Source organism: Lutra lutra, chromosome 4 (assembly GCF_902655055.1).
Source record: "Lutra lutra chromosome 4, mLutLut1.2, whole genome shotgun sequence".
Classification (NCBI taxonomy): domain Eukaryota; kingdom Metazoa; phylum Chordata; class Mammalia; order Carnivora; family Mustelidae; genus Lutra; species Lutra lutra.
Window position 1 is genome coordinate 16,734,286 of NC_062281.1, and position 25,413 is coordinate 16,759,698.

Here is a 25,413-nt window from a genome sequence, read left to right on the forward strand (position 1 = left end):
AAGCAGGCTCTCTGCTGAGCAAGGAGCCTGATGTGGGACTCCATCCTAGGACCCTGAGATCATGACCTGAGCTGAAGGCAGATGCTTAACTGCCTGAGCGACCCAGGTGTCCCATGACTGGCTTATTTCACTTGAATATTGTCAAGGTCCATCCATGTTGGAGCCTGTATCAACACTTTATTCCTTATTATGGACAAATTACATCCCCCATTGTATGGATATAACATCTTTTTTTTATTCCTTCATTAGTTGATGGACATGCAGATGTTTCCACTTCTGGGCTCTTATGAACAGTGCTGTTATGAGCCTTTACAACTCTACTTTGCAAAAGGTCATTGGTGATCTCCATGTTGCTAAATCCAATGGACACTTCTCTGCTTCTTATATGACCACTCAGGGGCATCTGACACAGTGACCCAACTGTCCTTCTCAAAAGAGAGTCTTCTCTGGGTTTATGTTTCAGGCACATTTTTATCATTTTCTTCCTATAGGTCTGCCTAGTTCTTCTCTTTCTCCCATGTGACTCTCTCCCACTCATTGTCCACCTAAGCAACGAGGGTTTGTGTTTCCTGTGTGAGTCAGCTACCTTACCTCCGTGTGGGAGATCATTCATGGCTCCCCATTGCTCTGAGGATAAAATCCCAACTCTTCCACATGTGTGTGTGTCTGTCTTTGATGTTGGACTGTAAAGAAGCTCCATGCTGGCAGAGACCTATGACTGTTACTACTCATATTTTATTCCCAGGACCTATCATTTAATAGATGCTCAATAAAAAAATGTTGCAAGAAATGAAGAAAGAAATAAGTGACAGAAAATAAAGACTCAACTAGGATTGAATGAAATAACAGAAGTCTGAACATATTTTGCAAACTCTAAAGGGCTATAAACCTGCAACAAATTATGACAACAGCCATTATGTAATCATGCATACATCATTACTGTTGTTGATTTTATAGAAACCGGAATTATATCAAAAGACATGAATTTGGATTTTGGGATTTGGCAGTCCCTGTGTTCTAACCTCATGCTGCGCTCTGGCAACTCTGACCAGCGGGCAGTCAGCCTTCCACACAGGGATACTTCATGCCTCCACATTGTGCTCCTCATGGTTCCTCTACTCAAGGTAGATATGCACCCTCTTCTTCTTCTAGAAAATGCCTTTTCATCAGCTTTTGTTCTTGAAAAGCTGATGTTCTGTTCTCCTTGACTCCTCAACATCCTCAGAGAGAATTACGTCCCTCCCTCCTCTCATTTCTTTCCCTATGTCTCTTATACATTGACTACTGCCTGCAGAACTGGGTTGTAGACACATCTGTCCCCATCAGACTCTGAGCTGGTTGAGGGTAGAGACCAGGCGGACTTCATTGGTGAATTTACCCATTCATCAATCAGTTCACTGACTGAGCATCAGTTATGGGCTAAGCCCGTGAGGACTGCAGCCTCATTCTCTTGACCCAACCTCATGCACCAGAGATTCAACTGAGAATGGAGGGAAGAGAAAATCTTCCAGAAAATATATTAAAACTAGATGCCATGGAGTCAGGCCAGTCAGGTGCAAAAAGAATCCTTGCCTCACACACACTGGGCCTCTACAACAGCAAGAGAGAACCAGGTGTGACCAGACTATTCCAACCCAGGTGTACTTTTGCCACTGGGCACAGGAGCAGAGGGCAGAACATGCTCTCCACCAAGGGGAGGAGGCAGCATGGAAAGGGGTCACCAATGCACTCCCGTTTCCCAGCCTTGCCCATCATGTGAGTTATCTGCCATCCCTCATGGAGGGACACTAAGAAGCCTGCAGAACCTCCTTCCCACTATTTGTGAAAGGACTAAGCATCCACAGCATGTGCCACATAGTATGGACCAGGCTGGCAATTCAGGGAAAGAGGGAAATGGCTCTCCCTGCTGCCACCCTCTCAATGAAGTTTTAAAAGTCTGGATCCCTTTTAAAATTGAGTCCTGCATTTGAGGGTGAAGGGATGAGGTTGTTTCCATTAAAATTGTACATTTGTCAAGACTTAATGCATAATTTCAAGAAATATTGAAAAAAAAAATAATGCCCGGGGCATAAATTCAAGCTAAGAGGTTAGAAAACCACCCTGATATAGCTATTAAATCAAGTATGCTGAAATACAGAAGGTTAATGCATTTATAAAATTGTGAAAATTCTTGCCTCTCAGCAGAACCTTTGCCCTAAAGCGCTCTGTGTCACTTCAAGGCCCTTGACGTTTACAAAGTGACTCATTTAAAGAGCATGATGGCCCCTGTCTGCCCCCCAACCCTGTCTTCTACAGCTGCCACTTACTGTGAGCTCCTTGCTTTTAGCAAAAGGCCACCAGCCCCGCACACGCTTTTGCTGGAATATGGAGATCTTGCTGTCCTCGCTCGCATTTTCAAACTTGGTGAGATCGCAGGCCTTGGCCGACTTGGCTGCTCGGGGGAAACTATTGAGGTTCATTTCCAGGGAGCCTGTGAAGAGATGCCTTTGATAGTCATGGAAGCGCTTTAGTATCCATCACCACCAATCATTCACCCACCCACCCATTCATTCATTCACTCACTCACTCACTCACTCACTCGTCATTCAGCCAGCACCACCCTGCATCACTAGCATGTACTAGGTTTGCGGGATACAAGTATTACTGAGACATGTTTGGTGCCCTCGAGGCACCCAGTGTAGCAGCAGGTAGAAGACAGGGCAGAGCTGCAATGTAGAACTTCGGGTGTTGTCACTGCTGGACATCTTGCCTACTCCCTGAGTGTGTGGAGATTATGTCCCTGTCCTCTGAGCTTTCCTCTGCCTCAGCATGAATCCACCGAAGAGAACCTCCTCCCCCAACTCACCTCCCTCTGAGTCCACTCAGCTCCTCCCGGTGGAGGACTAAGTCTTACTGTCTTTGTAGCTACTGTCCAAGACCTTAGTGGGCTCTCAAGAAAGTATTTTCCATGAGTGAATATTATGGGAAATAAGATAATATTACGAGAGTATTTTATTTCTCTCTCTTCAATAACCTTTCCCTATTACAGATTATTTGTTAATTGAAAGCACTTAGAGCATGTACATAAACCAGAAATTAATAGAAAAATCTTCCATAATTCCATCCCCCAAAAGGTGATCACTGCTCTACACATTCGTTCTTATCCTATGTCAGTCCTTTTTCTTTGCCTGCCTCTGACTATCCCTGTCTCTGAGTCCATATGAACATGTGTTTTGCACATTTTTTCCTACATTCTTTTTTTCACTTAATATATCCTGTACAACTCTTCAACTCATTAAATATTCAAATATTTTAATGGCTGCTGGACTATCACTTACTGAGTGCTTACTATTTTACTATTACTATTTTAAATTTTATTTTAAAATTACTAAATTAAATTGTATTTTATATTAAATTATATTAATTTTACATTAAATTATATTAATTATAATAATTTTTAAAATTACATTAGATTTGAAGCCATACTTCAACTTTAGAGCTCCAAATGCTCTCTGAGGTATGTAATATTACTATCCCCATTTTATAACTGAAGGAAACTGAGGTACGGAGGGGACTAGTAACTAGCTCAAAATTTAACATCTTCTTAGTGGTAGAACAAAGATGAATTTAAGTCTGTTTGAAAACGTATCTTCTACCATTAAGATGCGCCATAACTTACTCAGCCAAACCCCTATGAATGGCTATTTGGAGTGTTTCTAATTTTTTGCTATCATAAATAGCACTGAAATTATAATCCTTGTAGCTATATCAAACCAAACTCTCCAAGAACTGGGACAAAACCCTTAACGTTAATGTGAACTTTACAAAGCCACTGGCTTACCCAGAAAGTCATCTGAGGACAGCCTTTCAAAATCCCAAACCTGGAGCACCAACACGACTGGTGTCTTACACTCCATCTTCTCTAAGGAAAAGATGTTCTCCCTCTTGGTAATGACCATTTGCTTCTCAGCTGGGAGATACTGAAATGGAAACAGGAAGCGCCAGTTGAAGTTCCCCTCCCCGGTCAGGGAGTTGTAATGCACATCGGTCTCCTGCTTGTCATCCTCCAGACCCTTTAGCCACCTGAATAAAGATAGAAAAAGAATTACACACCTGAGTCTCTGAGTACATTTTCCAGGCATCATTCTAATCGAGAGTGATTTAACTAGTTTCAGTGTGGTCACGGAAAATAGTTTTTAAATCATGATAGTTAGATTCAGATGGAAGTTTCCACTGAATCTGAAAGAGAAAAATAGGAATCAAAGGGTCTGAAAGAGAAGCGAGATAGAGACATCATTCTAAGCCAGGTTCAGGAGATGTCTTCAGCTATACTGGCGAGACCCTGAAGCCCCATGCAGTAAAGAGGGAAGACTTGAAAAATGTGAAGGGAAAGTATAATTGGAGTTTCCTCTCCCCCTGAGGCCTCCTGTGAGGGTCCCACCTCTGCACTCACTACCCTTGTGGGCCTCTACAGTTGTCCTGGTTTAGACTCATGGTATCAGGTCTGTGATTGGCTCCCTCCTCACTGGTTCTGGGCCTCAAAAACCCAGCAGGCCTGCATCAACATGGCATGGAGGGTAGAAGCCTTCTGCACCCACCTGGATTCTAATCCTGGCTCTGCCACTACTAACTGGAAAGCCCTGGATAAGGTATCCAACACCCCTGTGCCTCAGTTTCATCTGCAAAATGGAAGCAATGACAATACTTTGTTCATAGTTCAAAACGTGGTTGCTCTGAAGAATTGTAGAGGTAATAGCTGGAAGGTGCTTTGTGTACTTCAAGTTATACACAATGTTATTTCCTCTTTTCTGGTCTTCCTCTTGCATCCCCAGTATAGAGTAAGCTACCGTTAATACACTTTTCCCTAATACCTTATCCCTGGTGAATTATTGAGAAAATAGGTGCTTTTAATTCAAACTAATTGATAATTCCAAACCACTTGCTTTTTGAAAGCAGACATCCTGTCCCCACAGGTCAGAGAAGGATCAAGACCTCCCTTGTCCCAGAGGAGTGGTACCACTTAGAGTATGGATGCAATTATTTAGGTAAAGATGGTGCTCACTCAGCCAATATATATGTGGTATCTGTTATGAGACAAGGAGTGAGCTAGTTGCTAGAGGAGTAATGGGAACACACAGAGGTGGTCCTTGCCTTCATAGAGCTACAGCTACAGAGGGAAGGGGATGGAGAAATTGGGGGAGAAGAGGCAGAGGTCAGCAGCAAGAGATGTACAAGGGCCCTGTGGTGTGATGGCACATTCTAATGTGGGAAGGAAGTTCAGCATGACTAGAGAGCACAAAGCAAGGAAGATTGAGATGGGCCTGGAGAGATAGGAGGGGCTAGTCAGATAGGACATTTTAGGACATATTAGGGATCTGGATCTTCAGCCAAAGAAAATAGGATGTCACTAAAAGGTTTAAAGTATAGGACTGATTTGATCAGATTGTGTTTTGAAAAGATAACCCATGTTTCAACATAGAGAACAAGTTACAGGAGGCAAGAGTGAGTACAGACAGAGCAATCCAAATGGCACTTCAGTGGCCTCAGCAAGAAATGATGGAGGGGAAGACTATGGCGGTGGTGTGTAAAGATGGAAATGGACAGTGCTGATGGCTATTTGGGAAGCCAAATGGACAGGATTCAATGGCAAGCTAGAAATAGAGTTAATGAAGAAGAGGCTCCCCTGTTTGGGGAAGGCAAAGATATACCAAAAGGAGGCTGAGATGAGTTCGCTACTTCTGAAATGGGTTTTATCCAAGGGGTCATGTTTGAATCAGTTTTGCTTCTGATTCTCTACCACCTCATCTGCCTCCATGACTAGGGGCTCAAAGGGTGGCATTTATGATGAGAGAGAGAGAGAGAGAGAGAATGCATCGTTTCCCGAGTCCTAGGTTGGCATCTTTCCTATCAGTAGAACTAGCAAAGAGTAAGGTGTAGCTTTGAGCTTCTCTCTTAGTCTTACAACCTTCCTAACACTGAATCTCTCATCAGTTGCATTACACCTCTCTACTTGCTTCAGGTGTAAAGGTATTTTGAATGCCACTCAAAAAGCTTAGGTACCCAACATTTAATGGAAAGAGATGTTGATATAATAAAATTTTCTCACAAAAATATTTTCATAAGATAATAATCCTAGCAAAATAACCAAATAATATTTGAAAGGAAAGTGACCTTATCTACCAAGGTGAATAAGATGGGCTCCCTCTGTAGGAGGTGGGTAGAGTACCTTCCATGAGGCATAGCTTCAGTTAGGAGTTAAAGAGAGGAGGAGGGGAAGAAGAGGGGGCATGGAGTTTGTTGATGATCTTACCCTTTAACATAAATATCACTTGATTTTTGTCCTGTGAAGATATTCTCATCCTCTAAAATGACATCTTCAGTGTTCCAGATAGTCACTCTCAATTCATACCTGGGATGAAGGAAGGCAGCTTTAGGCTGAAGACCTTGAAAGCGGAGTTAGCCGGTGTGTATGGGATTCTGATACTGCTGTGAGTCAGTAGGCTTCCTCAACTTTACCAAGTTCAAAAATATCAACACTTAAGTTCTTGGTTCCATCAAAACCAAGTGTCCTGTTGGAATCACCAAAGACATGAAGTTCTCTGAGCAGAAATTGCTTCCATTATCTGACATTTTTCAGGTTGTTGCAGAAAGCTGAAGCGCAGTGGCCCCTACATAAAACAGGGGCCAGCATTTTCAACCATCACCACTGTTACAATTACTACCACTCATCCCTGTGGTAAATGGCCAGATGGGAAGTGAGAGATGATTATCAGGTGTCAACTGATTCATGTAATTGACACTACAATGCAACAATTATTGTAATTGATTAACTGTCAAGATCTTTTAGTTGGCTACTGTAGTCATAGGCTACCATAGGCTGCAGCTGACTTACCCTTTTGGCTGCCTTGGTGATATGTCAACAGGAGGTCCAGGTGGAGGCATGTCTTTGGGAAACATGTCCAACCACATCTGCAGGCGGCCCTGGTTAAGAAAAGAAGATCTCCTTTAACTTTGGTGGGGTATCACGTGGGCAACTGATCATTCATGGTTTTAACAGATCCTTTTACTAGAAATGGATATTAGCTATATATCACATCATATCTTATCATATGGATGTTATTCATATTATACATGCTTAGGATATTGGTTGACAAAGACAGAACTTGCATTTTTATTAAGAATTAGTCAGGACATATGTTAAGAGCAGGTGAAAGGCAAGCAAACCCTCATTGAGCACCTACTATGTGATAGACACAATGCGATGCACTTGAAAAAACATCATGTCAATTCTCCCAATATCCCCAATGGGTGGATGTTATTATTCCTACTACAGATGAGAAAACATCTTGTCCATGCTTATACAGACAATATGTAGCAGAGTCTGGATTCAACCCTTGTCTGCTGACTCTGCATTTTCTATAAATCCCTAAGGATTAAAAAAATAATATTATCTGTCAGAAGTATCATGCTTCATTGTTTTTAATGCACTTTAATATCATTATCTCGGTAACTGCTTAGCCCAGCTATATTTCTGTGGTACACATCAAAAGAAACGGAGGCTTAGAGCAGCCAAATAAATGATATGAGTCTTATGGCTAATTAATGGCAGAATAAGGCCTTCCATTCATTGCTTTGGATTCCATACATCAGAATTTAACCTGCTGCAAGGGATCCGAGTGCCCATGTGGGGAGAAGGCCCAGTGGATTCAATGTTCAGCTCTGTTGTGTTCATTCTAAGTACTCCATCAGCTCAGACAAGAAGGTAAATGATCAACAAAGCCTGTGATGGGCAGGGGAGATTTTATATGAAGGAAGTGGGGTTCCCAACCAGAGCAGGGAGGATCTGTAGGATTTGGGGGAGGGGGAGGCTTTGGCTAGAAAATAAAAGGGCTTTCATAGGGAAGGGACAATTTAATCAAAAAGTATATCATTTGGGAAGAGAAGAACCAATTAGTGGAGGATTGCAATCCTAGAGTCTCTAAAGAGATATTAACATTCGCTTGTAACCAAAAAGCCACATGGTAAAATGAAGGATACCAATAACCAAAAGGTTTTAAACATTTGGTAGTGAAATTCAGGAACCAGTCATAGGCTTCTACATCTGATAAAAGCTATCCTTTCAAGGCACTCTCCCATACCTGCTATCACTACTTTTATACCCCAACGCTGCTGAGATAGCAGTGTGGGTATTCCTGGCCCATTGGAGTCAAGCTCATGTGTTTTGCCCAAATGACACCATGAGTGAGTCCAGGACTAGGACAGGACTAAAACTCAAACTCCTGGGTGAAATCCCATTCTACTACTAACAGCTGAGTAACTTTGAGCAAGTTACTTAAACTCTCTGAACCTCAATTTCTTCATCTTAAAAACAAGGATCATAATAAGTACACCAAGAGGCTATGTTAGGGAGTAACAGGTGACCACACATCTCTATTTGTGTAGGAAAACCCTGGTGGTGCCCCTCGTACCATCCTAAATATTAATAGCAGTGCCTCTTATTCTCGAAATGGCCATCATTTGGATAAACAAATCTACGATCATCCTAACTAGATAATTTACATAAAGGGCTTAGTATTTAAGTACATATTAATTTATGTACATATAATTAATAAGTACATATCAAGAAGGCTCTTAATAAAGTTGATCTCTTCACTTCTAACTCATAACCCGGATCTCTGGTTATTTTTTTCCACACAGCTTCCTCTAGTCAGTCCTTCAAAATAAGTCACCATTACTGCTTCCCTGGGAAAACTAATGGACTGGGAAAATGAGTTTCCCTGGGAAAATTAATGGGGTTATTGATAGATTTTGGACAATGTCTTGGGCATATCAGATGGATTTTGAAGTTTCTCAAATAACAGCATTTTTTCGAAAGAGTGTGATAACTTAGGGCGCCTGGGTGGCTCAGTCAGTTAAGCATCTGCCTTCAGCTCAGGTCATGATCCCAGGGTCCTGGGATGGAGCCCCACACTGGGCTCCTTGCTCTGCAGAGAGCCTGCTTCTCCCTCTCCCTCAGCTACTCCCCCTGCTTGTGCTTTCTCTCTCTGTCAAAAAATAAATAAAATCTTTAAAAAAGAGGAGTGTGATAACTCAAATCCATTAAAAGGCAAAAAGCACTAAATTCAACTCTGTTTTGAGGGTAGAATTTCTCAACCTCAACATTGTTGATATTTGGAGCTGACTAATCCTCTGTTGTGGGAGGCTGGCTACGCAGTGTGGGCTGTTTGGTTGCATCTCTGACCACTTTCTGCTAGATGCCAGCAGCATCCCCACACACTTAAGACAACCAAAAATATGTCCAGGCATTGCTAAAGTCTGGGATAGGGAGGCAAAACTGTCCCTGGTTGAGAGCAATTACCCTAAGGCACACAAGAGTGACTTTTAGAGATAAAGTCCTATTCCTTGGGGATGAAAACTCCTATTGGGTCCAGAACAGTCTCAACCACTACCTGCTCCATTCCTGGCTTATTCTTGTGGTACAGTGGCCGAGTTTCTATGTGCTCAGGAACCAGCTTACACCCAACCTCTGGCATATCCCCCCACGAGTGTAAAACCCTGAGGGCCAGGTGCTCATAAGACTCCACCGTCTCATCTGCAAGGAAGAAAGAAAAATAAAGACATTCATCAGCTATAGGTTCCCCTGAATGGAACAGTGACGGGCTGTCAGGTGCACTTTTAAACACTCCCTTAATGTTAAATTTAAATGCACTGAGGCACAGGGAGAGAGCAAAACCACAAAAGAGAAAAAGGACAGGAAGAGAGTAAAAAGAGGTGGGGGTGGAGTTGGGGGATGGGAAAGAGACAGGAGGTTTAGAGAGCAGGAAGGGAGATGGGTTGACATAGTGACCAGAGAGCAGTCAAGGTCTCAGAGCCTAGGGCTCCATTTGCCCCTTGAATCATATTCCTCTAGAGCCTGTGAATAGCAAGTGTGCTTTGAGGTACTGGAAAGGGTATATTTCTAGGAGATATAAGACTGTTGGCGAATGCCGTAGTGTGACAGGGCCTACTGGATCTGGATTGTCCCAAACAAGGCAGCGAAATCTGCACAGTATGTGTTCAAGGAGGTTTTATCTTTCCTTATTGTTGTTCCTTCCCACCAACACACTTGCTCATAGGAAAGGTTCTCAAATCTGCCATCTTACCAAAGAAGGCCATGCATAATAAAAACCACTAGTAGAAAAAGTGCTTATAAACATAACACAAAAATTGTTGGAAAAAATCAGATCTTTTTGATAAAGTTTAGAATGGCCAAATTTGACATAGGGATGTTGAGTTTAGTTTTAAACCTCCCCCCCGACACACACAATCTCCCAAGAACAATAATAACAATCAGTAAAAGTTGATGGGGATGAACACACAATCAGTGAACTAAATCTTCTGTATTGCATGGACCACTGGGTGTTGTACATAAACGATGAATCTTGGAACACTGCATCAAAAACGAATGATGTATTTTATGGTGACTAACATAACACAATAAAAATTAATTAATTAATTAATACTTTAAAAACCTAAAAAAAATAAAATAAATCTTCCATTATAAAGTTTAATCAGTTCTTGACTGATGGAAATGAACATCATTTCAGATTCTTGGTGGTCAAAAAAGAAAAAAAAAAAAACGGTTTCATCATAAAATGTAGAGTATTGACAAAGGAATTAAATTGGCCTAATAGAGTATATTGTGAAAAATATTTTGTTCAAGAGAAATTCATTAGCATGTCATTAATACACAATTTGAATACTAATTACTCAACGTGCAAAAAAACCTTCGAGAGGTTCTTGGGGTCAAAATAACAAGGTGGAAAGACATTTTGGTGTCGAAGTGGTGGGATCAACATAACAGTGTGAAAACATCCAGTGCTATGTCCTTGACTGGGTGGTTTGTACTGGAACCTATGAACCTATGTTTTGCACACGTGTACCCCTCCGCCTACTGATTTGCATCAAGTGGATGAGAGTGGCATTGCAAGAATTATTCTGTATCGTGAAAGTAAAGTAAAGGTGGCTTTTTTCTCATCCTCGATTTAGGAAAGCCCCTCTGGGATCTTGTTGGTATGTCCCACAAGGCTTATACGGAAAATCTGCTTCTTGGTGCTAAAATAAGAATTGTTGCTATCACATCTATGGGGGGTAATATGGGCTGTGTCTAATGATTTATTTTATATCATATTCATTTTAAGGTTACTGCTTATGTTGCAACACAACAATCCTATTTCTGTGATATACACTACAGAAATATCAGAAATGTGCAAATATATGTATAAGGGAGTTCACCATATCATAGTGTCACTACAAAAAACAATGAACACAATGTACATAAGTGACATGGTCATAAAAAGGAGTATTACAATGACAGTCTCAAAGAACAAAGAAAATCATCATAATCTTTTGGAAATAGAAAAAGCAGGATACAAAACTGTATTTGGCACACTTCCAATTGTGTCACACACACACACACAGACACATACACACAGTATGGAGATATACTAGCAAGCAGCATGCTTTTCTCTGAATTTGGGGATTCTGAGTGATTTTCATTATTGTCCTTTCTTGTCCAAATTTTCTACCAGGGGCATGATTACTGTACAATAGTTGGCCACTCTCCCCCGCCACAAATACCACCAGAAACACGCTTTTCAAAACGAGAGCAACGTCAGCAGGATGTGTTGTGGGAGTTACCAGTGTCCTCCTCTGTAAAGACTGTTTTTCCAGAAAAGACCTGACTTCCTATCTGTATTTTCCCAGGATGAAAGTAGGGTCCATCCAGCTTGTTGTCTTTGCAGAGCTTTGTGAGGATTTCAGTGGGTTTGGATGTGTCTCTCCAGGCGTTGTATCCTTCTCTGAAAAGAGAGGGAAGGATGGGTAGGGTGAGGCCTGCCTTCCCCTGGGAGGACACACTTAAAAGTAGCTATTAAAAGGACCACCTAAGTATGATCAGTGGTTTCCTTCAGATTTCTTGCCATTCTATGCACTTGGGGCTAATGTTTTTTTTCTTTTGTTTTCTATCTTTTCTGGTTAATACCTCTGCATCTGCATGCCTGAATGAAAGGCAAGACTTCTGAGTAGCATGACAGAAAAATGCTTTGCTGATAGTTGTTCTGTGTGTGTGTGTGTTTAAAGATTTTATTTATTCAGAGAGAGAGGGAGAGAGAGCGAGCACAGGCAGACAGAGGCAGAGGGAGAAGCAGGCTCCCCGCCGAGCAAGAAGCCTGATGTGGAACTCGATCCCTGCACGCTGGGATCATGACCTGAGCCGAAGTCAGCTGCTTAACCAACTGAGCCACCCAGGCGTCCCATGTGTGTGTGTGTTTTAAAGAAATGTACCTTAAAACAAAAATTGAAACGACACCCACATAACATAAAATGAACCAATTCAGTGGCATATAGTAAATTCATAATGTTGTAAAAGCACTACATCTACCTAGTTCCAAAAATTGTTCATCACCCCGAAAGAAAACCCTGGACCCATTAAGTGGTTGCTCCTTATTCCTCGCCCCGCCCTCAGCCTTGGGCAGTCAACCGTCTGCTTTCTGTTGGTCCGGATTTCTTTGCATGCAGTTCCTCTTTAATTTCATTCTGTCCCTTGCAAAAGAGCCATCTAACTGTTATTTCTAAGAGGAAAGCCTAGGTCAGGCTTTCAATTACTCTGCTTCTTTGCTCCCTCTCCTCCCCCACCAAAATCACATTGGAGACTCATGTCACAGGTGGAGAGTCTAGATGTGCTGTTTCTCTAATCAGTGATTTTCCTAGTGGTTCGTTTCTAAATCTTTCCAACCCCTTCTTCCCTTAAGCACTAGCTGTTCGGTTAAAAAATATTAAGTTACAATGAAATGCTCCCCATGAGCCATGACCAAGATAAGCTTGGATTTCTCTGCTCACTGGGACACAGGATTCACCAGAATTTAATTTATTTAAGTACTTAAATAAATCAAAACATAACTATTAAGCAGTGTTCAATGTTCCTACCTTGTGCCAGAGACATGAGGACCCTGAAAAGTTCATCCGAGCCATGCCCAGAGCCACACATACACAGGCTTCCCCATAAACAGGTGCTTTGGTTTCCATTTTGGTTTTGTTTGCTCTCATCTATTTAAAAAAATTTACTGAACAAAGTTTACAACTCCCTTGACTAAACTGTTCTGCTCCCTGGCAGTTCCACTGTCAGAAATTCTTCTAGGGGCCCCTGGGTGGCTCAGTGGGTAAAGCCTCTGCCTTTGGCTCAGGTCATGGTCTCAGAGTCCTGGAATTAAGCCCCATATCGGGCTCTCTGCTCAGCAGGGAGCCTGCTTCCCTCTCTCTCTCTCTGCCTGCCTCTCTGCCTACTTGTGATCTCTCTCTCTCTGTCAAATAAATAAATAAAATCTTGAAAGAAAAGAAGAAAGAAAGAAAGAAATTCTTCTGAACAGAAGAAGCACCATCTTTGCCCGTGACTTCCTCCCCTGACTTCAGAGTGAGAACAACTCATCATTCTCTGAATGGCACTTTCTCTGTTACTTAGGAATGTAAACACCTAAGGGGGCTTATACATTCACATGAGTCCCCAAAACCAAACTGGATTTCTAGGCTACCAAAATAATGATTTCAAAAAATACTTAAAGACACTACAGAATGCTTAAGATATAGGGATAGTTGCACGAAGCAACTTACAAAAATGACATGGGTAGTGTGAGCCAGCTTCAAGGGAAAACAGCATAGAAAAAAAAATCCAAAGGAAATAATTAAGAATTTTTTATGTAAGTTATGTCTGGGTGGAATAATTTGAGCCTAATTTTGTACTTCCTGTATTTCCTCAATTTTCTGCAATGAATATATATTATTTTATATTCAAGAAAAGCATTTCTAAAATTATACCATGGAAATCTAATGAATTTTTTTTCCCCTGGCTGAAATTCTTAAGATTTTTATTTTTTTCTTAAGCTACCAGATAAAATACACTTAAAAAAAAATAAAGCTAGTAGTCTATATTTTAAAATGAAGCAGAGCGGTGCCTGGGTAGCTCAGTCGGTTAAGCCACTGCCTTTGACTCAGGTCATGATCTCGGGGTCCTGGAATTGAGCCCCGCATAAGGCTTCCTGCTCAGTGTCCTCACTGCTTCTCCCTCTCTCCTCTCCCTGATCAGGTGTGTGCTCTCTCTCAACTAAATAAAATAAATAAAATCTTTCAAAAAAATTTTTGATGAAGCAGGATTCAAAATCATTGTAAAGAGTGAGAGCTGGTCCATTCCTTCCTGTTTGTAAGATGAGGATAACACCTCAATGGGTTTTGAGAGAACTGAATGAAGTACAGTGTTCAGTATATCATAAGTACACGTGAGTGTTCATTATAATTCACTGGGATATTGGCATTTGTATACTAGTAATCATTCTTCTTCTAATACCACTCTTCACCAGGAAATTCCGCCCACCCAGCCCACCCCTTTAAGTGAATGTGTAAGAGCTCTTGACTCCTGACAAACTGACCTGGGTTCTAAATCAGTGCCTCTCCAGCCCCAACCACCCTGCAGGGAATAGTTTTCCCAAACAGCCCTGCTGACCTGGAAAGTCTGTGAGACATTCAAGCAGAGTCTGGGCTGGCCCAGCAGTGCTCCCCTGTCCCAGGAAGTACTTACATCTCGTACTGGCTCTGCAAGCCACAGATGGCTCGGTGTCTGCTGTAAAAACGGTTCTCCAGGTCGATCCTGGTCTCCCCAATGAGGTCATCTGTCCCGATCAGGTCATGGTCGTAGATCAGGATGGAGAGCACGGAGTCCCTTGGGAATGTGGCCTGGATCTCAAAGGACCTGTGGTCCAAGTAGAGGCATTAGGAATCTACAACATCTGGCTATATGGGGAACATCTCCCCGGTCTGCTTCTAGCTAGCCTGTAGTTCATAGGAACTCACTAAACACTCAGCAGCACAGTGAATACTTAGTAGATATTTATTTGGTTTAATGTTTCATTGAGACTCTATTTCCAATTCTGCTGTCAATTTCCAGTAGCCAATAATCCCCTCTTCTGTGGACCACGTCCCACAGTCTTCATCTAGGGTGACAGCAAGGTGGGTATGAACAACCTGGGGGTTTGGTCTCCAGCAGAACTATTTCCAATTTTGGATTTGAATCTGCACCTTCCCGGGTATAAAACTTTGGGAAAGTTATTTCATCCCGCTCAGCCTCCTTATGTGTAAATGGGGATCAATATGTCTTCTTTATAATATATCATGATCGTTAAGTGTGAGATCGTTTATACAAAGTGCACATCTAGCTTGCAAGTATTCAACTGGTGCCCAATAGATTACCATTCCCTTCCCCTCCCTTGTTGCTTCATGGGGGGATGTCAGCTGAGTTTGTTTTAAATGGAAAGCCTTTTGAAGACGGAAAATCCTGAAAACAGAATTGCAGGACTGCAATGCCATCTCTACAAAATTCTGAGCTCCTCGACCACGAGACCTGCCTCCTTCATCTCTGCATTGCTGGAGCCCTGGCTTCCCCTGCACAGAGTAAGCAATGAATGTCTCCCTGAACTGGAAAGGATCTCAGGGATCACCATATCCAACCCTTTCATTTTGCAGTAGGGAAACTGAAATCCAGAGAGCAGAAGTGACTTGTCCTGGACCATAAATCAGGCCGAACTAGGGTAAGTACCAGGTCCCTGACCCTGCTAGTTCTGAGCTCTTTCCATGATACCACATCAGGGCAAGGTGTTGAAAGGAAAAGCAGTGCCGTGGGATTTCCTGGCACAATGCATTATCCGTGCTGCTGAGCATTACAGAAGACAGTTAAGGAGGGCACCTGTACCGCTGAGCACTGGGTGCTGTATGTAAGGGAGGAATCACTGAATTCTACACCTGCAACTAATATTGTACTGTATGTTAACTTGCTGGAATGTAAATAAAATAATAATAACAACAACAACAAAGTAGGAGAAAAAAAAAAGAAGTAAATTCTGAGTGAATTTAGGGAAATGTCTTCTTGAAAAGAAAATAAAAAGCACACCAGTGTTCTCCAGCTCTTCCCAACTCTAGCTTCCCTGGGACAGGTGTGGTGGGCCGGCCTGTGAGCGAGGGACTATGAGGAGGTGGGGAGAAAGGGAGAATGGAAGGCCCATGATTTCCCTCCATGTCCTCAGGCCTGTCTGGGCTGCTACCCTTGTGGTCAGACCCACTTAGCCCCTGCTCTCACTCTCCAGTGGCAGAGACTACAATTCCAGCACAGCCCCCCGGCCAATGAAGCCTCCCCGAGAGAAAGAAGCAGAGACACCCCAACTCCATGGACTGTAACTGACTGAGGCAGCTCTACAAGGCCAGAGATATGGCTGTGCCTCCATCAGGATGTGCCCTCCATCAGGAGGCAGAGCATTGCCCGGGGTACCCAGATGTAAATTCCAGATGGTGCTTGGTACTCTGGAGGTCTCTCACAAGGAAGCCTCCAGCCACTGTCTCTGAGCCATCAGAGCCATTACATGGCTGCTGCCACCCAGGAAGGACTTGTTATGTGCTTAACCACCATGGCCACGGTGACAGAAGACCCAGTTGCTTTCATCCATCTTCCCAAGCAGGGTGTTCACAGATTAAGCTCTCCTGAATTTTCCCTGGAGCTGTCATTAAAGAACTACCAGAAACAGGTCACCATGGTTGGACTTCCTGTCCATCTACTCATTCATTCACTCTCCAATTACTTGCCGAGCATCTGTCTGCTCTGTGCCAGGCCCTGTTCTGGGGATGCAGCATTGGATGGACTAGACCAAGTCCCGGCTCAAAGGGAGCTTACCTTCTCGTGGGGAGCTGAGAGACAGCCAACAAACACAGACACGTACCACGTTATGTCAGAAGCTCTGAAGGAAAGGAAAGCAGGCCAAGTGCCAGGCATCGGGGGATGGAGCCTGTGACATCCTCATACTGTGAGGTCGCAAATAGGGATTCCCCAGACCCCAGGTCAGGGACAGAAGCCCTCTACTTTGCTGGAACCTGCAGGATTGAGCCAGCAAATTCTGTCCCTGAGTAACCATTAAAAACACATCGAAGAAAGCATCTGCACAGGGAGGGCTTCTGGCAGAGCCTCTGCAATGCCAGGGGCTGGTGGGAATATTCCATCATCCCCTTCTTCTGTTTACCATAGCCATAAACAGCATAATAAAGCCAGTCTAACTCACAGCGCTGTGCTGGGAGTACCTAATGAAAAAGAGACTACAAAGCACTTGGCAAAATGAAGTGCTGGTTACAAAAATAGCAAGTAATAATAAAAGTCATCTCTGGATCAGAGAAGCAAGGGCAGGCCTCCCCGGCACCGTTGTTTTAATCATTCTCATTAATCGGAACAGGCAAGATCATTTATGGCCTCATTTCCTCTGGAGCAATAAAGTGTTAAGAGGTTCATTCTGGTCAAATGTCAGAGGGTCCACAGTGATCACAAAAGTGTAAATGAATTTAAATGAGGCTAATGCAGAGTTGCTCTCACCCTCCTTGCTACTCCAGAAAAAAAGAAGTTAAGTAGAGTTAGGATGGAGCCATTGCTAAAATGATTATCACAGGAGAGACAGAGGAAGCAAATGTGTTCTGAGCGTCAACACATGCTCATGTAGATGATGTGCTATGTGCTGTATATTTAATCTTGTAGAGGCCACTGAGAGACAGGTGTCACGATTGTTTGGTAGGAAAACAGGCATCAGAGAGGTTAACCTACCTGCATAAAGTTACACAGCTTATATGTGACAGAATGTTACCCATGTTTATCTGACTCCAAAGTTAACAGCAGTTAGGTACACAGACCCAAGCAGGGATATTAAATGTGTGCCGCACACTGTTAGAAGACAAATGAGGCTCCATCCGCATCATTGCAAACGGCAAGAGTTCGCTCATTTTGATGGCTGACACTCCTTTGTATGTATAGACCACACCTTCTTCTCCATCTGTCTGTCGATGGACGATTGGGTTGATTCCATAGTTTGGCTATTGTAAATAATGCTGCTATAAGCAAAGAGCGTGTATCCCTTTGAATTAGTGTTTTTGTATTTTGGGGAGCAAATACGCAGCAGTGTGATTACTGATTGTAAGGTAGCTCTCTCTTTTTTTTTTTATTTTCAGCATAACAGTATTCATTGTTTTTGCACCACACCCAGTGCTCCATGCAATCCGTGCCCGCGCTAATACCCACCACCTGGTTCCCACAACCTCCCACCCCTGACCCCTTCATTGTGATGAGCACCGGGTGACGTATGGACTTGCTGAATCACTATATTGCGCGCCTGAAACTAGTATCACTGTTAACTGTACTGGGATTAAAGTAAAAAACTTAATAAACAAAAAAATGCCACACACACACACACACAAAAGGACAAATGAGGGCAGTAGGATTGCTGTGAACTGGAGAACATCTCATGCACCCAAACATGCACAAATGCAATGTGTGTTGAAACAGTTTGCAGGAAAACAACACGAGCAGAGGCTGTAATTCAGTCTGTTTCTTTCAGGGGTCACCTGCAACATAATCTGATGGAAAAATCCCTTTGAGAGGAGACAAAAGACCTAAGGTATGCCCCTTTCTCCCCCACTCATGAGATGTGTGAGCCTGAGTAAGTTTCTAAACCTCTGTGGGCTGCCCTTAGCTTGTTTATAAAAGGAAACTTCTCCGTCCAAAGGCAGGAGGCTGAATCTGATGACCATTCAGGTGCCTCTTAAATTTAAGACCTAAGAAAACCACTCTTGGAAAACTATAGGCATGAAAATCACCAGGTACCACCACCTTCCTGAAGAGACCAAGGAAAGAATTTAGTGCTTCTCCATGAAGGTTAGGTTGACTGGCTATTACCACAGGCAGAGGTCAGCTCTCCACTTCTGCCACATTCACTCAGACACACACGCATACGTGCCAGCCCCCCGCAGAAACACAGCAGGAGCAAACACACACAGGACAGCACGTCAGGACCCAGAAGGCCACTGACCTTCCAAATACTGGGTTCAGTTGTTTGGGGATGTATTTGTCCCGGTCTTTGATTTCCGTTTGTCCAAGCCTGACCACAATGTAGGGGTCCGCTTTGCCATCTGGATCAGTGGGGCTGAGATTAAATGCCTGGAGAGAAAGAAAATCCTTTTGGTCCAGTGGTTCCCAGCATGGGCTGCACACTCAGATCACCTGGGATTTTAAAAAATATGGATGCCCGAGTTCCATCCCCAGATTTTAATTTAATTGGCCCTGAGCTTTGGGACTTTCAGCAGCTCTCTAGATGATTCCAGTGTGCAGCCAAGGTTAAGAACCACTGCTTTAGCCCCTCATTTTGCTGCTGAAAGAAATGTTATCAGCTTTGCTCAAGTCGAACTTTCTCTGGAGTCATCTCCCCAGTGGAAAACAGCTCTAGGCACAGAGTAATGAGCACCAGGCTGGACACGAGCCAGAAGGCATGACTCTGAGTTCTAGTCCTATGTCTTGTATGATCTTGGGCAGGCCATGTCTCCTCCCTGAGATCTATCTGTAAAATCATGGGGAGGGGGCCCTGAAGGCCCATCCCATAACTGATGGGCTCGGAATCCATGACTCCATCAGACCCACATTTAGCACAGGCTAGCTGGGTGGTGGTCTGTTTCTCAGAGTGAGGTCTGCTTCCAGACAAGCTGGGCCTAACCTGTCGCAAGGAAGCATGTTCCAAGTGAAGGCCTAGGTAGGAGGCTGGTGAGGAATTGTAAGACAGAGAAACTCTGCAGAAATGACAGCTGAGTGAGGAATGATCCCATTTTTAGGACTCCATCCTACAGATGGACTACATAAGCACACAAAGCTGTGTTTTCAAGGATGCTCATGAGAGCATTGTTTACTAGTCACATTTGTAAATAACCCGTATGTCAATTACTTAGGGAGGAACTCAACCCAAAATACCCCTTCCCTGTTTGTTCTCGTCACATCACCCAATTTTATGTGTTCCTCTGCTTATTTCTGTCCTTTCTTAATCTCCACATCCCCCTCAGCTAGTGTGCGATCTCCCTCAGAGCAAGGATGACGTTTGTCTTATTTACTACATTATCTCTAGGACCTAGAGCAGGGTCTTAATATTTGCTGATCAAATGAATAAATGGGTACTACATTAATTCAAGGAAACACTAGGTGTCTACTACAAAGAAAAGGAACACCCAGTGATTCCTTGAATTAATGTAGTATCCATCTGGAAAATGACCAAGTTATACTAAGAGAAAAACAGATCAATATGTAATGCATGAAGCAAAAGTCTGTTAAGTAAGTACTTACCTGTGGTTGTAAACAAGTATAAAGATAGTTGACTCTTGAAAATGTGGGTTTGAACTGTGCAGGCCCACCTACATGGGGGTGTTTTTCAATAAATACAATACAGTATTGTAATGTACTTTCTCTTATGATTTTCTTAATATTTTCTGGTCTCTAGGTTACTTTACTGTAAAAATACAGTGTATAATACATAGAATACAAAAAACAAGTGTTAATCAACCAACAACGTTATCTGTAAGGCTTCAAGTCAACAGTAGGTTTATTAGTAGTTAAGTGTGGAGGGAGTCAAAAGTTAAATGTGGATTTTCATCTGAAAGCGGGGTCAGTGCCCTCACCCCCAGATTGTTCAATGGTCAACTATAGATATGGAGGTATTTACATATTCATAAGAAAAGTAAGTTATTTCTGGGGATAGAATTGCAGAGGTAGGGAGAGTTGATCTCTTTCTTGGAACAACTTTTAAGTACTAGTATTTTTTTACATTTTTGGATGTTTTATTAAATTAAAACTTTTAAAAAAGATTTTATTTATTTATTTGACACAGAGAGAGAGTGCACAAGCAGGGGGAACAGCAGGCTGAAGGAAAGGGGGAAGAAGACTCCCTGCTTAGGACTCCATCCCACAATCCCAGGATCGTGACCCAAGCTGAAGGCAGATGCTTAACCAACTGAGCCCCCCAAGTACCTCTAAAAGATTTTTAAGTTAACTTATTAGTATTAAAGAATAATTCTCTTTGGTTTATGCATCATTTATGTTTCTAAAAAAGGATATAGGTAATTAGAACAAGGAACTTAGTTTAAAATAAGACTATGACAATCAAATAGGATTATGAAAATCAACTCCAAGGGCAGGATATGAACAAACACTATGAACTATAAAGGTTCAGCAGAGATTTGCTTTGAATGAAAATCAGATGTGGTCCCAGGCTTCCAGGCAATCAGGCCAAAAATTTCACCATTCAAGTAGAGTACTGTCAACCAAGAAATAGACTCTTAACTACAGAGAACAAACAGATGATCCCCAGAGAGGAGGGGGGTGGTGGTGGGGGAAATGGGTAATGGGGATTAAGGAGTGCACCTGTCATGCTGAGCACCCAGTGATGTGTGGAAGTGTTGAATCCCTATGTTGTACACCTGAAGCAATATTACCCTATATGGTCACCAACTGGAATTTAAATAAAAACTTAAAAAATGAAAAAAAAAACTGTATTGTGGAGCATAACAAATAGCATGGAGGACAAGGGGAGTTAGGAGAAGGCAGTTGGGGGAAATTGGAAGGGGAGGTGAACCATGAGAGACTGTGGACTCTGAAAAACAATCTGAAGGGTTTGAAGAGGTTGGGGGGGTGGGAGGTTGGGGGAACCAGGTGGTGGGTATTAGAGAGGGCACGGGCTGCATGGAGCACTGGGTGTGGTACAAAAACAATGAATACTGTTATGCTGAAAATAAATTAAAAAAATGATTTTAAAAAAACTGTAGTGGTCTCATTATCAGAAAATAGGAAACCTAGAGCAGAAATGATATTTTTCTTGGAAATACATTTGATTTGAAATTTCTGGCTGCGACACGGCAGAGGCAGAGCCACGGGAGAGGACTTCCTAGTGATAGCTGCCCTGCTCGGCCCTGGTTCTGCTCTCTTGCCTCTGAGCTTTCTGCTCCAGGCCTGTTTGGTGTCCAGCTATCAGGCAACCACAGAGCAAATGAAGCTGTCCAGAGCCATCTTATATGCCTGCAAAGTATTTTCCCTAAGTGAAAAGCCAGCAAATGTGCATGTTACCAACCAAACTTCCTACTCCCTGTTATGGACTGCAGTGCGTATCCGCAACATTCTGTGTCCAAGCCCTAACCCTTCATGTGTCTGTCTTTGGAGACAGGGTCTTTAGCAAGGTAATTAAGGTTAAATGAGGTCATAAGGGTGGTGCCCTAATCCAAAAGGACGCGTGGCCTTATAAGAAGAGGAAGAGATACCAGGTCTCCTCTCCCTGTCTTTCTCTCTTTCTCATTCTCCTGCTCCTTTACTCACTCTTGTTATATGTGTGTTTTGTCTGTGCGTGTGTGTCTGTGCATGTGTGCATGTGCCTATATGCTCACAGAGGTAGGGCCATGTGACGACACAGTAGGAAGTTGGCCACTGACAAGCCATGAAGAGAGATCTTACCAGAAACCAACTCTGCTGGCAACTTGATCACGGACTTCCAGTCTCCAGAACAGTGAGACATAAATGTCTGTCATTTACCTCACCCAGTCTGTGGTACTTCCTTCTGGCAGCCTGGGCAGATTAAGACAATCCCCAGGGTAAACAAGGGTGGCTTACCGCAACAATGTACACCCTGATCAGGACTTTGACGGGGTGGTTGGGTGGAACCCCATGCTGGATTCTCAGCTGCCCACTGTCCTCAATGCTGGAATCCGTGGGGCTCTTGTAGATGCAGAAGGAGCCCTAGAATGGCAAAGCTTGACCCAGTGAAACGAGATGGTCATATGCCCCACCAAAAGCCCTAAAAGGCAGAGCCGGGGAAATGAGCAGAGCCTGGGACCCAGTAGGACCTGGGCTGGCGCCACCCTTGTGTCTGGGTGCCCTCAGGCGGTTTACATAACCTGCTTGCATCTGAGTTTCTTCACGGTATGTCACTGAATCGGTGTTGGTACAGTAACAGCCTCCTCACAGGGCTCTTAGGTGACGAATGTGGATAGGAGCATCTGATGGGATACTGAGGACCTTCAATACACGGGGTACTGAGTGGGTGCTTTCCCCCATGATGTCCTTCAAACCTTACAGCAGTATTCCTATTTTCAGATGCTGCCAGGGAGTGTCACAGAGTCAAGTCCAAAATCATGATGCTAGTTAGTATTACAATATCAGAGAGGGGCCAACTGCAATCCCTGTGCTATTTCCAACACACTGCCCTGCACCAAATGACCCAGCGCACAGCAGATCAGAGTAAGTGATAACCACTGTTGGTGATGCTGACACCAAGAGTCTGCCAGTATGAATGGTGTTGTTTGATTCGTGTGATCAACCAGTTGGTAGGTCTGCATAGATCATCTATTTGGTAGGTCAGAGGTAGGGAAGCAAAATAAAATTCAGTGATCTTGTTAGGTAACAGCTCTGTCTCCTTATATCCCATCAGACTGAGTTCCAACTCGCTTCACTGACCACAAGCCAAATATCTCAAAAGACCAGGGAAGACCTTGTGGGGTTCAAGAGAGGCTCTTGCATAGAGACTAAGGAATTTTCTTACACACAACCCACACCACAATCTCACTAACAGAACTGAGTCATATTGAGCATTTACAGATAGGAGAGCCAAATAAAAGGGTTAACTTTGGAACTTGCCTTAAACTTCCCTATGATGCGGTCCCCATCGAGGCCATGGCCATCCTCTGTAGACTTGCCTCTGAGGAGCTCAAAGGTTTTCACCCAGTCTTCAAAATTGTTGAATTCACTTTCAAGATCACCATCATATATCTTTAGGGAGAAGGGAGAAGAGAATGCTCAGAGGAAGGAAGGTCCAGGATTGATTTAATGAGAAATGCCAAGAGTCTCCCAAACCAGCCTTGATATGCACCCACTGGAAAAATCTATGAGGACACTGTTCACTTATTTTTGGCAAAATAAGGCATATGATTGACTCAGCATTCCTAGAACTAAGTACCACTCTGAAATTCATAACATTTTTTGGATAAACTTTGAAATTCCAAAAAGTATAGCTAAACCAAAATTTAAACTAAATTAAACTAAGCTAAAATATTTTGAGGACATTCAAATCAATAAATGTCCACTAAGCATCTCATGCTTAACACATATGAGATGATGGAATATTTGTTTTTATTAACATGCATATAGACATGAATTTCCCACATGCGAAGTTATAGATGGGTGTACTTTAGAAATGCAAAATTGAATTGAGTTTTATGTTTGGTAATAGAATTAAATCACTTATGCAAATTTCCTATCAAAATTACTTATCTAAATTTCTTATATGTAATTTTCATATTCCCAATTTTCATATCCATAAATATGCCTCTAGCTAATAGCCTCTAACTAATGTGAAGATGGGTCTGATGGAGCTGACTTTAGTGACAGTTAGAACTTCTGCTATTTGGGGACATCTGGGTGGCTCAGTTAGTTAACCAGCCAACTCTTGATTTTGACTCAGGTCATGATCTCAGGGTCCTGGGATGGAGCCCCACTTTGGGCTCCATGGTCAGTAGGGAGTCTTCTTGGGGATTCTCTACCCTTCTGCCCCTCCCCCCATTCATGCGCTTCTCATTCTCTCTCTCAAATAAATAAATAAATCTTTAAAAAAAGACCTCCTGCTATTTTTTTTAAAGATTTTATTTATTTATTTGTCAGAGAGAGAGAGAGAGAGAGCGAGCACAGGCAGACAGAATGGCAGGCAGAGGCAGAGGGAGAAGCAGGCTCCCTGAAGAGCAAGGAGCCCGATGTGGGACTCGATCCCAGGACGCTGGGATCATGACCTGAGCTAAAGGCAGCTGCTTAACCAACTGAGCCACCCAGGCATCCCAGACCTCCTGCTATTTTGATAATATTTTGAGCATGATGATGTGAAGCTCTGAGAGGTGAGCCAGGGGGAACTCATCCACTGCAAATTACCTTGCTGGATCCAGGCTGACTGATGCAAGTTATGCCCTTTCTTAATATGAGGACATAGACAATAGTAAAGTAGCAAGCTCCATTTTCTTGGCTTGCATGCTTGTTAAGGTTCATTTCTCCGCATCAGCGATTATAATGAAGACAAAGTAAGTTAGTTCAGACAAAGGCATTACTAGGGTTGACTGAAGCACAAACAGAACCTCCTTCCGTAGCTTCCCACCCCATCCGTGGCCAACATGGCAGTGTCCACACACCTGCAAGGTAGCCAGGTTGGGGATTTCGTCTTCTTTGGATTTCTTCTTGAGCATCTTATCCTTCTTCTTTGGCCCATATATATTTACCACCACCTCATCTGGTTTCACTTCTGTGGATATTTAGTGGAAATTGTTAGACTTTCCAGTGCTATTGAGATGAGAAGAAACAAAGTCAAGCTCCCTCTTTCCCTTTGTTCCTGCATGTGTCAGGACTTCCGTCTTCAAAAAGAAATAGTAACATGCTGCTTGATGGGAGGAGATGCCACTCATGGAGCAATGAAGTAACAACAGATACCCAGGGCCAAACATTGTGCTGACCTGTCCTGGTGTAGGTAAGAATTCATTAAACTAGAC

At 42.9% G+C, this 25,413-nt stretch overlaps 1 protein-coding gene across 4 annotated transcripts in view; it reads right to left on the bottom strand.

Moving 5' to 3' along the window:
• Window positions 1–25,413, bottom strand: part of FER1L6 (fer-1 like family member 6) — a 155,013-nt gene that overhangs the window by 11,708 nt on the left and 117,892 nt on the right. For all 4 annotated transcript variants that reach the window (XM_047728475.1, XM_047728474.1, XM_047728476.1 and 1 more), the window contains 11 exons: window positions 25,060–25,169; window positions 23,525–23,656; window positions 22,502–22,627; window positions 18,897–19,024; window positions 14,588–14,758; window positions 11,659–11,819; window positions 9,429–9,571; window positions 6,872–6,960; window positions 6,290–6,388; window positions 3,821–4,062; window positions 2,307–2,470 (listed from right to left, as the gene is read on the bottom strand). In XM_047728475.1, coding sequence (XP_047584431.1) covers window positions 2,307–2,470; window positions 3,821–4,062; window positions 6,290–6,388; window positions 6,872–6,960; window positions 9,429–9,571; window positions 11,659–11,819; window positions 14,588–14,758; window positions 18,897–19,024; window positions 22,502–22,627; window positions 23,525–23,656; window positions 25,060–25,169 — 1,565 coding nt within the window. The remainder of the gene's footprint in view (window positions 1–2,306; window positions 2,471–3,820; window positions 4,063–6,289; window positions 6,389–6,871; window positions 6,961–9,428; window positions 9,572–11,658; window positions 11,820–14,587; window positions 14,759–18,896; window positions 19,025–22,501; window positions 22,628–23,524; window positions 23,657–25,059; window positions 25,170–25,413) is intronic.